Here is an 11,859-nt window from a genome sequence, read left to right on the forward strand (position 1 = left end):
CGCTACTATGTTTTGTTTATTGGTGATTTCTAACCAGAAAGAGACTATACACAGCTAACACACCCCCTCAAACTCATGGTGGATCAACAACACTGAGTTTGGAGAGGAAAAAGGCATGCTGCGCTCAAGTCTCTGCCTTCGTGAAGAAGTCAGCCAACTGTAACTCAGAGGGCACATAGTGAAGAGCGAGAGTCTGATCCTGCACAGCAGCACACACAAAGTGGGCATCCACACCGATGTGCTTAGTGATGCTCTTTCTGTCTACCGGGATGATCTGTCTGCTTACACGCAGTGGTGTAATGATGATGCTCGGGCTGCTGCTGTTCTCACTGCGAGTGTCCTTCCTCAGTTTGCTTCGGAGTTTATGGGCCTCGGCACTGTTGCAGCAGTGTGGTCCTATCTTTGTCAGCGCTATCAGCCCTCTGGCGATGCTCTATACCTCTCTGTGGTGAGTCAGGAGCATGCTCTTCAGCAGGGTGACTCGTCTGTTGATGAGTTCTATTCACAGTGCTCTGCCATCTGGCGTCAGCTTGACTCACTGAGGACAGTTGTTTGTGGCACTTGCCGTTGCTGTCAGACTACGCGGTCTGACTTGGAGTTTCAGAGGGTTCATGAGTTCTTATCTCGTCTCCGCTCCGAGTTTGAGCCCCGACGGGCTCACTTACTTGCTCGTGGTCGTGTTCCTATCTCGGAGGTACTTGCTGAGCTTCGTGCTGAGGAGACCCGTCTTCGCTCTGCTGGGTTACTTGTGGTTCCTTCAGTGTTGGCCACCCGGGCTCTAGTGTCATCTGCTCGCCTCACTGCTCCACCATTCTTGCCCACTCCTTTAGGGGGGTGAGCCGTCCTCTTTATGCTGAGAAGAGTACGCCGCGCCGTGACACTTTCTGTGGTTACTGCTCCCGGTCAGGTCACCCAGAGTCTGATTGTCGCCAGAAGAAGCGAGACCAGAGACGCTCCCCTTCCAGTGGCCCTCCTGCATCTTCCTCGACTCAGTCACTCACTGACCAGGACATTGTATGCCTCAAGCGTCTTCTTGCCTCCTCTGGCTCCTCGTCGACTGGTTCAGCTGCTGCTATGACTGCATCCCCTTCTACATCACCGCAGGCTTCTACACAGTCAGGTACATCCTCGTGGGTTCTGGATTCTGGAGCCTCCTTTCATATGTCTTCTGATTCTTCTGTGCTGTCTTCTCTCCGACCTCTTGATTCACCTGTTAATGTTCTTACCGCCGATGGCACACCTCTTCCTGTTGCTAGTCGTGGTCTTCTTTCCACTCCATCCTTTTCCGTTCCTAATGTTTCCCATGTTCCTCCCCTTACCATGAATCTTTTTTCTGCTGTCCAACATGGTATCAGAGCATCAGAGTATGCGGATACCTGCTGATCATACGCATCAACTGCAGCATCATCAAGAGCCTTGGTTGCATCCCGATTAGCCTGAGAAGCATCAGCAGCAAGCACCGGCGGAACCGGCGGAACAGGAGCCACCGGAGCAACAGGGTAGGGCGGACAGGGTACCTCGCCAGAGAGCACGCCCCACAGCAGAAGGCCGCGCATATGGATACACATGAAGCCAACAAACTCAGCATAGTTGGTGCCTCAAAGATCACGGAGCAGCGAGGAACAGCCACATATCCCGAAGAGGACATTGCCGAGCTCTCTTCTTTTCCTGTTCTTTCTCCTTTTTTTTGGAGTCAACCTCACAGGGCAAACAGCCCGAGCCCCAGCTAGAGAGCCCGAGCGCCCGCAGCCAGGCCGAGTGAGAGGGCCAGCCGAGCACGGGCCGGATCCAAGGCGAGGAGGACCAGGCGAAGCAAGGGGGCTGCGGAGGCGCAGTGAAGGAGGCAGCTACGCAGCAGGGCGATGGGTCAACGGAGCGGGCAGGCGAGCGCCTCTGCCCTCACGCGAAGCAGAGCAACGACGCGACTGATGGGAGCTGCAGGGGCGGTGCAGCAGCTTGAGGCGGGGCTCCGACAACTCGGCGGGGTCCAGCAAGATGTGGACGGCCGGATCCGGTCGCGGGACACCGATTCCCGGCGAGCCTTGCAGCGGGCGGGCCAGAGTAGAGCAGGTGCGGCCGGACGGGAAGAGGCAGCCGTGACCGGGCTGGAGCAGCGGGATCCGGATCCGCGACATGGAGGGCTGGACGGAGCTGCTCGCCGGGACGGCGCCGGATCGAGAGAGGGGCTAGCACGGAGTTGCAGCGTGCGGGAGAGAGGGGAACCTAACATCTGATACCATGTTGGATAAACAGCAACTAACTTTACTGAGGGCCAAAGGCCAATACATATACATGTGTGGTAAAGTGCAGGAAACCCCTTATATAATGGGGATAAACCAGAAAGAGACTATACACATCTAACAACAGTGTATTGTGAAAACTTGTGCATGCATGTGATCTTATATATTCAACCTGTTTAGCTATGAAAGTGATATATTTTTTTATATATGGTATGCAAATATATGTATGTATGCCTTGTGTGGTGGAATGCACCAAGTTGGCTGGTAGAAGTGCAACATAGTATTATGCCAGCCCCAAGTAAAACATCACTGACCAATCTCGGGATGGACCGTCGGTGATGTGTTGCTCATAGGACGCCTCGATGAAGTCAACACGACTGGTTGGCCGGTCACTGTTGTTCCTCGTTACTGACCGGTTAATTAAGTGGCCCGTCTGTGATAGAGCAGTCATCATTGACACTGAGGCACTGATTGGCTGATACAAATTGGCCCGTCAATGTTTCGGATCCGTAGTAGTGTATTACATCTAAAATTAGCACTATATAATTAACTAAGAAGATTGTCCGCAAAAAGATAACTGAGAAGATAATTAATACAATTAACAAAGAAAATATTTATTGCAATTAATAAAATTAATGAAGAAAATGACTAGCCAATTAATCAGATAATTAAACCTTCACTATAAAAGGACCCATTGGCATATCATATTTGCTCTCAATACGGAGATACAAGCCCCCAAGATTGTAATACAAGATCAGATTAAAAAAAAATTGTAATACAAGATGAGGGCTACACAAGTTCTACTCCTATTCCTTGTCCTCTTCGTCCTATCCCCAGGTAACTACTAAGTCTATAACTACACAAGTTCTACTCCTATTGTTATTGTTACTATTATTTGAGAGGGCTAGTCTACACAATGGATGTCTTACAAAACACTACACGAGTTACTGAATTTGCCTTGGTCTGCTCTAGGATTCTTGCGGTGTGGGTTTAAAGATTGTATAAATCCAAAAGTGCTCCCTAATTTGTGTTCAACTCTTTTCGGTCTCTCAAAAACATGACCGTGATTTTTATGTATCTGCAGATCTGGCAAAGGCTAAGCTGCACTGCACGGATTTCATCATAGTCAACCAGTGCGACGTGGACGAGATCACATGCCAACATTACTGCTACAGCCAGTTCAATGGAACCGGCAAGTGCATCCCCCACAAAGGATGCCAGTGTCATTTCTGCTATGCAACTCCACCCAAGCCATCGCCTGCTAGCAGCTCCTAGTCGTAGTTTTCTCTTTAATTTCCTGTTTCTTCAAGGTCAATGTACAACAGTTATGAACATGATTCGTTTCTAGTGCAACAACTATGGCATGATTAATTACATGTACTGTGGCCTATACCGCGAAGTTATATGTTAATGCAATGCCTGTTTTGCTTTATATATAAATGTTTGTTATAGCCAAGGAGCGAGAATACATGTCATAATAATCATGTTTGTTATAAATGTTTTGGTTAATGTAAATGTTTGTTATATATAGGGAGATTTTACGGTACATCATACTACTCAACATAACGGGTAGTATTAAGTTAATCTAATGGTCAGCATGAGACGGTCGGATTTTAACTTAAGGACATATTGGTAATTATGTTTCGTCTAATTAATTAGACTGATTGCAGCGGACCGCCGCTGCAGGCCTCCGTCCCCAACGCCGGCCATCCATCGCTAGCAAGATAATCAGCCTGCAGGTCGCCGCCCCCATGTTCTCGGCCATCCAGACGCTGCGTGCAGGCTGGCTCCCCCTCCATCCCAACACCGCATGCACTACTCCCAGCGCACTAGCTTTTATTTTGGAAAAGAATGCACATGGCATGATGTAAAGAAGAGAGCTCGATGGAGTTGAATATTTACCATGATATGGCCTCGTATTCTAGTGTCTGCATGGTCATTCATGAGACGGGCTGGACAAGGTCGGGGTCATGCGGCCCAAGCGAAGGCTGTCGTCTATATGTCAGCGACCAGTTTCAGATCCCGGAGGCTTGACGAGAAGACCAAAAATCGGGTAATCTAGCCACGGACGACAGCCGGCAAGCGAGGAAGAGGGCATGCGGCCGGGGCGGCGCACTCGCCTTCGTCGTCTTCGTCAGGTGACCCACTCAAAATCCTGTAGGTTCGAGGGTAGCACAAAGGCATGACAACTCGCCGCTGCCGACGGCTAGCTATGACGCGACGAGCGATGGCGACGGTGCGGGCTGGCAATGGCGATGGCAAATGAACGAGTGTGGGATGGAGAATTACTGCCTGAGATTTCAGGGGAAGGTGCCTGCGGGATGGATACATTTGAACTACCCAAAACGCCCTTAATTACTTAATATACCACCAAAAATCTAGTGTAGTATCTGCTCATCTAGGCCGTTGAACAAAAAAAATTAACGCTCCAAATTAATCTGATGTAGAAAGCTATGTCAAGGACAGAGCACTTGCTGAAAATGAATAAACTCATATGTAAATTAGCCCCAGAAATTGATTTTTTGCTACTACTGGTTAGCTTCAGAATTGTGGAGGCAGCAAACATATATGTAGCTGAACTGAGCCTGGATACAGTTAGCAGGCAATAATATAAACACTAGATCTTCTACACTGCGTAAAGTGGATTAGTAGCTGGTGATGAATATATATGAAGCCCTTGGTCTTCGAGAGGTGTTGATCTTTCATAACTGGATCGCATCCTAGCCGTCCGCCCCCCTGGTATCCGTCGAATTCTCAAGAGAAGGTGTCGATTTCTTCAGGTGTAGTGTCCTGACAACTGAAGCTTCAAAATTTGAGCACTCATTCGGTTTAACTGAAACTTAAACAGTCAAACATACTCCCTCCGTTCCTAAATATAAGTCTTTCTAGAGATTCCAACAAATGACAACATACCGAGCAAAATGAGTGAATCTACACTCTAAAATATGTCTACATACATCCGTATGTTGTAGTCCATTTGAAATGTCTAAAAAGACTTATATTTCGGAACGGAGGGAGTACGAGGTAAAGCCAAAGCATCAGGAAACAACATAATATTATTAACGACTCCGACTGTGCTTTAAGGCACCATGGCCTATTCTCCACGCCAAATCATTTACCGACGACAAAGGACTGAAAGACATAAAAGGAAACAGCCACGAATCAAACACTTGGTTAAACTGAAAGTGCAATGAGCCAAACACTTGATGCAAAACTGAATCGTTAATTGATTAAACCATATGATTAAACTGAATAGCAAGGAAGCTTTAACTCATCTAGTCATCTGGTTTAACTGAAAGTGAACCAGTCAAACACTTGAGGCCAAAAACCAAAGCGTCAGAAAAGAACCGAACCAAGATTAACGAAGCAGACTGCACACTGACATCCACAACAAGTACTTATATAGTTTCATTGATCTACTCAAGTATGTATCAGTCGGCACATTTGTCCACATCACTTGAACCATTCTGTTCTGTCAAAACAGAGTAAAGCAGAAAGGCTCGGCAGTTAAGCTGCCTTCTCCCAGAGTTCACAAGACATACAGCAGCATTGGATTGAATGAAGTACCAAGAAAGTTGCCAGGGAATACACCATCAGAATACACTCAGCAGTAACAGTGCTAATTAACATGAGACGAGGAACGAGAAGAAGGGATGGACGCAGGGCCGACATAAGCTAGCTCTGCCCTGGCGGTGGCGGTGGCGGTGGCGGGCAGTTCGACGGCCGGTTTGCTAGCTCGGTCGTCGCCAGCTGCGCCACCAGCCAGTCCTGGAGCGCCTTCACACGGGCAGAGACCGCCGCCTGAACCTGCGCGTAGTCCAAAATAGGTCTCGCCGGTGCATCCAGATTAGCCAGGAGCTGCTGCTCACTGGTAGGGACTGCCACTGCCCCCCGAGGCGCACCGGCGGCGGCGTAGCTGGGCACGTAGCCGCTCTGCGGTTGCTGCGGAGGCGCGCTGCCCAAGGGGTTGCAAACCATGCACGCATTGTTGTTGGTGCCGGAGGGGTGGCCGCAAGCCTCGCAGATGATGGAAAAGGGATTGTTCAGAATATTCTGCGCCACCAGCATCGCTGCATCCAGCGCTTCAAGCTCAGTCCGTGAAGAAGGCTGCTGCTCCGGCGCCGCGCCGATCAGCCCGGAACTCCGAGGCACGTTGCCGGTCTGCGCGTGCTGCGGAGGCGCGTTGCCCAAGGGGTTGCAAACCCTGCACGCATTCTTGTTGGTGCCGGAGGGGTGGCCGCAAGCCTCGCAGATGATGGAAAATGGATTGTTCAGAATATTCTGCGCCACCAGTATCGCTGCATCCAGCGCTTCAAGCTCAGCCCGTAAAGAGAGCTGCTGCTCCCTTGCCCGTGAAGAAGGCTGCTGCTGCTCCGGCGCCGCGCGGATCAGCCCGGAACTCCGAGGCACGTTGTCGATCTGCGCGTGCTGCGGAGTCCTGTTGCCGATGAAGCGATTGCGGTAGCAATCCTGGCACAAGGCCACCGGGACCACAAGCCCCGTTGTTCTATTCCGGAAAGGCCAAACCCACGGTGATGGAGTATAGCAAGAACGGCAGGCCCGCAGCGGCGCATCGGCTGCAAGAAAAAGAAATCAATGTCGGACGCGGGACGTCAACGAACCAAGAACCGCAGCGCACGAACCAGAGAGAAAGAGTTTGGCGGCAAGATTTTCCTGGGAGGGAAGGGAACTCAACGCTCACCTGGATTGCGAAGCGGCGGCAAGATTGCCGGCGGCGGCGGCGCCCTCCACCCACCACCCCCTCGGCCGCGAGCTGCTGCAAGAAACAGAGGCATCTGACAGGTGAAACAATCCAAGAAGCGGGCATCAATCCAAGAAACGCGCTCGTCGCATGCTTTGATTTCTTGGGCACCCACCTGCACCGATCTGGGAAGAGGGATCGGCCGGAAGGCCTACAGCGAAGGCTGGTGGAAGCGGCTGCAAATCGCCGTCTGCAGGCTGCTCCGAAGTCCCGGCAATGTCGCCGCCGGCTGTAGTCTCCTTCGGCGTTGCACGCGGCTGCTTAGTTGCCCGGTTGATGCCGTCGTCGGCGGCCTTCCGCTTGTCCTCCATCTCGCCCGGTCGAACAGCTTTGCAAGAACCCAGACCAAGAGGAGGATTCTCAAGAAAGAAATCGATGGAAGCTACGGACAGAGCGTCTCCCGTCCCGTCCCGCTGCAACCGATTTCAACAAGCAAAGAGATTTCTTCCAGGTCGTCGGTTGGTTTTGGGGGGAACAAAAACAACACGGGAGTAAGGAAGAGCCTCAGGAACGGGCCTAATGCAATTCGGATAACCCAACCAAGGGCCCAAATCATCAATAGCCATTTCGATCGAGGAACAGAGAAGGTGTCGAGCCTTCAAAAAAGAAAAAAAAAAGGTGTCTAATTCTTCAGAGAAGGTGTCGATTTCATCAGGTATGTTCAGAGACAGGAAGTTCAGAGAACTAGTGTCCTGACAACTGAAACTAAAAAATTTGAGCACTCATTTTTTTGCGGGGTAATTTGAGGACTCATTCGGTTTATCTGAAACTAAACCAGTAAAACCAAATCATCAGGAAACAACGAAATATTGTTCATTCGGTTTGGCCTATTCTCCATGCCAAATCATATTTACCGACGACAGAGGACTGAAAGACATAAAAGGAAACAAGTGTGTTGAAGGGATCACTGGACATAGCATGTTATTAGATTTACAATCATGGTCACATGTAATTAGCTTAAATAAACTGAAACAGTAGCGACGAAGCACTAAACCAAAGTTTAACGAATGAATATCCAAGTGTGTTTCGTCTATCCTTTGCCGTTGATGTTTTTTTTTTGCCTCAAATGTTGAACAAGTATTTGAAAAATGTTGAACAACTGTTTGGAAAAAATGTTGATCATGTGCTCTGGTGCTCCCCTGGCAAATGAGGAACAAGTATTTTGGCAAATGTTGATCATGTGCTCTGGTGCTCCTCTGAAAAAATATTGAACAAGTATTTGGATCGATCCCTGGTGCTCCCCTTTTCCCTTCTATTTTTCTTTAGACTGTGCGAAAATGGACTAGCCCAGTAACGACCACGACCAAGAAAACTTCGATGCAAAGAAATTCAGAGGTCGGCTGATTTGGGCGAGACAGCGAGAGGGTCAGAAATGGGCCTAATGCATTTCGGTTAGCGCAACAAATCATTACCTGGGCCAGGCCCATCCCGCTAGTACTCTGTTGAAGGTACAAACTATTCCATTTTCTGTGTCTAAAAAAATATATTCAATTTTCTACAGAGTTCCACTTTTCCAAATAAAAATAAATGACACTGCAGTACCCTGTTGAAGGGGTACCCTATGCTATCGCATCATGCATTATTTATCCTGTTGTCGATCCCGGTGGTACAAAAGACATGCATGATTCATTCGGAGTTCTAGCCCACCTGCAAGTTCCACCTGAAAATGGTAAAACTTCATAGCACGCGAAAATGATTTCTTTGGTGGTGATGAGCACGAAAGTGCTTGAGTTCGTGTTTTTCTGGATAGGGCTTGGTCCACGGCATAACACATGTTAGGTTATGTCTTTTATGGATCAAACTTAATCGATGTGGTGGTTTTTGGATGAACTATATGCATGTTTTAATTTGAATTATTTGATTGGATGAACTATATGTATGTTTATGATTGATTTGTTGCGTACGTTGAATTTAAATCATGCAAATGTTTATGAAATACCATGCAATTGTGTGAAATGTATGTTAAAAAGGATGGAAGAATTAGTCAAAAAAAGATTTTAGGAAGTTAAATATAGGGTTTGGTCAGGTTTGGCCACAATTTAAATCCTTAAATCTGAAGGAGTTAAGTTTAGAAAGGCATATACTATATCACTAAGCTCCCTAGGATTGGAGGCCTCACAATCAATTGAGGTCTCCAATTGGAATTTGGTCACCCAATTTTGACCGGGTCAACAATTTCTCAAAATTCTCTCCTTCAATTTTTTGTATAATATGTATGCTTCCTAATTTTTAAAACTTCACAATTAATTGAAACTTCAATTTAGAATTGGGTCACTCGATTTTGACCGGGTGAACAATTTCTCAAGGAGCTCTCCCATTTAATTATTTTTATTCTCTATGTTTCCTAATTTTAAAGCTCTTTCATTCGATTGAGGTATTCAATTTTGGATTTGTTTATGATTTTGATCGGGCCAACGATTTTTCAAATTAATCAGCAGCAATCGGCCTATAAAAACATATCAACCCCGCGCAGACTCCCATCACCTAGAAAAAAGAGCCATCGTGTGATACTATAGCACGAATAAAGTACATGCAACCACCGATGCAAAAAAAATCCCGCATAATATGTGTTAATTAGCGGATAATGTAGAATCACACCACAAAAGGCCCACAAAATAACCACATTACAAATAAACATAAAACACACTTCATCATCTCCCCCATTGACCAAACTAAATATTCCCTCGGTGTCAAAATATAAGGGGTATTATTTGATGGAAAGTCAAATTTCTTTAACTTTGAACAAGTTTAGAGCCAAAAATATCGACATCCGCAATATTAAAGAAAAATATATGAAAATTCATTTCTTGATGAATCTAATAACACCGATTTGATATTATGAATTTTGATTTATTTCTCTACAATTTTGATCAAACTTAAAGAAGTTTGACTTTTCAAACTAATAATACGCCATATATTTTGAAATTGATTGAGTAAAGAAATATAAGAATCCCAACAACATGAACGGCGCAACAAAGCGTGCCCAACCCTTCTAGTATAAGGAGATACTCCCTCTGTTACTTAATATAAGGTGCATTTGTGTTTTGATAAAATTCCATAACGTAAGGTGCATTTCTTCTAATTCATCAATAATTCCATTTTTATAACTCTAGAAAAAAGGAAAGTATCTCTCCCGATTGCGTGTATCTCTTACTTTTCTAGACCAAATGATTTAGTTACCACTAATCAATGATTTAGCGAAGGTTAATTTTTTCCTAACTTGTGTATATTTATGTGTCTTGGTCACCATGCCAAAAATTATACACCTTACATAAAGGAATGGATGGAGTAAATTATAAGAGGTTGACTAGAGATGCTCTTAGTATTTGTTAACAAGATGGCATATTGGGTAGTTTCAAAGGAACTCCGAGGGCAGACAGATATGGTGGGTGAAGTGGAGCAGGTGAAGCAACCATTTCTCTGCTCGAGTAAAATGATCTAGATGTTACTCCAGCTCCAATCCACTAAGGAATTGAAGTTGAGGTGTTTGAAACAACTCTACTGAAATCATGGAGTGGAGCAGTCCAAAACCTACCCTCAATCCGACAAGAACCGACCAGGAGCATATCCTATATGTGAAGGTCGACCGTGTTACCGGATTGGTGGATCTAGTTTGTTAAATTGACTCGACGACTAGGGCTCCGGGGAACTAGTCCTTAAGGGCGCGTGCACGAAGACTTCTCGGGTGTAATCGACGAGGTCAGGCCGGCTCTGACAAGCGGCGCGTGAGCGGCTCATTCTGGCGGTAGTGGTCGTTTGATGGTCCAAGAACCTCTATGTAATTTTTATTATGTTTGGGATGCTTTGTACATTTGGTGAACTATTTTTAAAAAAGACTCCGAATTCATATGACTGTGATAGACCTTCATAATTGTTTGCCCTTAATGTTCAAAGTATGGTCGGTAGAATGGTAGGAACTTATGTCTACTTTTGTATATTAACAGTAGCTAGTCCAAATAGATGTTGGTTTATCAAGATTCCATGAAAACATGATGCATGCACTGCACTAGGATCAATTTATTTCTTCTATCACCAATTCATCATGACCTAGCACACCATAAAGACTTGGTAAAAAAGTACAAAATACAAAGACACGCATATGCACGAGATCTATTAAGCAGTGACAGCGATCTTCATGCCTTGCTGGCAGTGACCCGGAAGGCTGCAGATGAAGAACGCTTTGCCTCCGTGGGAGAGCTGGATGTGGTCATTGCCGGAGGTGTAGGTCCTCGACGGGCCCGAGACCCTGCATGAGTTGTAGTCGCCTTCTCCCACCTGCACCACATTGTGCATACCCGGGTTGTACTTGAACACTGCGTGCATTAGTTAACACAAGAATACATATCAGAACACAGTATATACATCAAGAACAACCAATCACTTGATCTTTAGAGTTCTCACCAAGCACGTCACCGGACTGGATGTGCTTGCCACTCTCCCATCCGGAGACGCCGAAGCTCCATCCCTTGTTGTCACCAACGGTCCACTCCTTGCCATGGACGACGGTGGTTGCGCAGCAAACGACCAGAAGCAGCACCAAAAGGGTGGGTACCATGGTTGCCCGAGCCATTGATGGTGTTGCTCTTGACTTCTTGTTGATACCGAAGATCACAAGAATAGAAAAGTGAAATAGTGGTCGATTCCTCAAGTGACGGCTTGCGTTCGGTCACCTTCTCGTATGATATATATAGGCGGTCAACTAAAATCATTGTTTTAATGTGCTCAAATAATGAGAATCTTGCCTTAAATAAGACAAATCAATATATGTGATATGCAACATTAGTTAGTATATGCTACGAAATCCTCCAACTTATATAATCCGATCTTGGATTAGTGGAAATGAACGAGGCATTTATT

The 11,859-nt window shown here is 46.4% G+C and overlaps 2 protein-coding genes and 1 long non-coding RNA gene across 4 annotated transcripts; 1 reads left to right on the top strand and 2 right to left on the bottom strand.

The window, feature by feature from the left end:
• The first annotated feature begins 2,948 nt into the window (after positions 1-2,948).
• On the top strand, positions 2,949-3,672 carry LOC123125902 (uncharacterized). Its single transcript, XR_006461515.1, has 2 exons — positions 2,949-3,077; positions 3,325-3,672. It is a non-coding gene; the product is annotated as an uncharacterized lncRNA (long non-coding RNA).
• A 2,072-nt stretch (positions 3,673-5,744) lies between these two features.
• On the bottom strand, positions 5,745-7,512 carry LOC123125903 (uncharacterized). 2 transcript variants are annotated; one of them, XM_044546346.1, is made up of 3 exons: positions 7,118-7,512; positions 6,943-7,014; positions 5,745-6,817 (listed from the first exon to the last, which is right to left on the bottom strand). In XM_044546346.1, the coding sequence occupies exons 1-3, from the start codon at positions 7,311-7,313 to the stop codon at positions 5,916-5,918; spliced, it is 1,170 nt and encodes a 389-aa protein (XP_044402281.1). In that variant the 5' UTR covers positions 7,314-7,512; the 3' UTR covers positions 5,745-5,915. The 2 variants fall into 2 exon arrangements, with proteins under 2 accessions (XP_044402281.1, XP_044402280.1); XM_044546345.1 differs by having other exon boundaries at positions 6,943-7,017.
• Positions 7,513-10,984: 3,472 nt separating this feature from the next.
• On the bottom strand, positions 10,985-11,647 carry LOC123125904 (basic blue protein-like). Its single transcript, XM_044546347.1, has 2 exons — positions 11,404-11,647; positions 10,985-11,315 (listed from the first exon to the last, which is right to left on the bottom strand). Exons 1-2 carry the CDS (start codon positions 11,570-11,572, stop codon positions 11,116-11,118), a joined length of 369 nt encoding a protein of 122 aa, XP_044402282.1. The 5' UTR covers positions 11,573-11,647; the 3' UTR covers positions 10,985-11,115.
• Positions 11,648-11,859: the final 212 nt, after the last annotated feature.

This window comes from Triticum aestivum, chromosome 5D, assembly GCF_018294505.1.
Source record: "Triticum aestivum cultivar Chinese Spring chromosome 5D, IWGSC CS RefSeq v2.1, whole genome shotgun sequence".
Lineage (NCBI taxonomy): Eukaryota > Viridiplantae > Streptophyta > Magnoliopsida > Poales > Poaceae > Triticum > Triticum aestivum.

Excerpts from the sequence above, each read along its gene's own strand:
- LOC123125904 (XM_044546347.1), bottom strand. The coding sequence starts at position 11,572 with ATGGCTCGGGCAACCATGGTACCCACCCTTTTGGTGCTGCTTCTGGTC. Across the intron at positions 11,316-11,403 it reads CCAGTCCGGTGACGTGCTTG|TGTTCAAGTACAACCCGGGT; the intron begins GTGAGAACTCTA and ends TAATGCACGCAG.
- LOC123125903 (XM_044546345.1), bottom strand. The coding sequence starts at position 7,313 with ATGGAGGACAAGCGGAAGGCCGCCGACGACGGCATCAACCGGGCAACT. Across the intron at positions 7,018-7,117 it reads CTCTTCCCAGATCGGTGCAG|CAGCTCGCGGCCGAGGGGGT; the intron begins GTGGGTGCCCAA and ends TGTTTCTTGCAG. Across the intron at positions 6,818-6,942 it reads GCCGCCGCTTCGCAATCCAG|CCGATGCGCCGCTGCGGGCC; the intron begins GTGAGCGTTGAG and ends TTTTTCTTGCAG.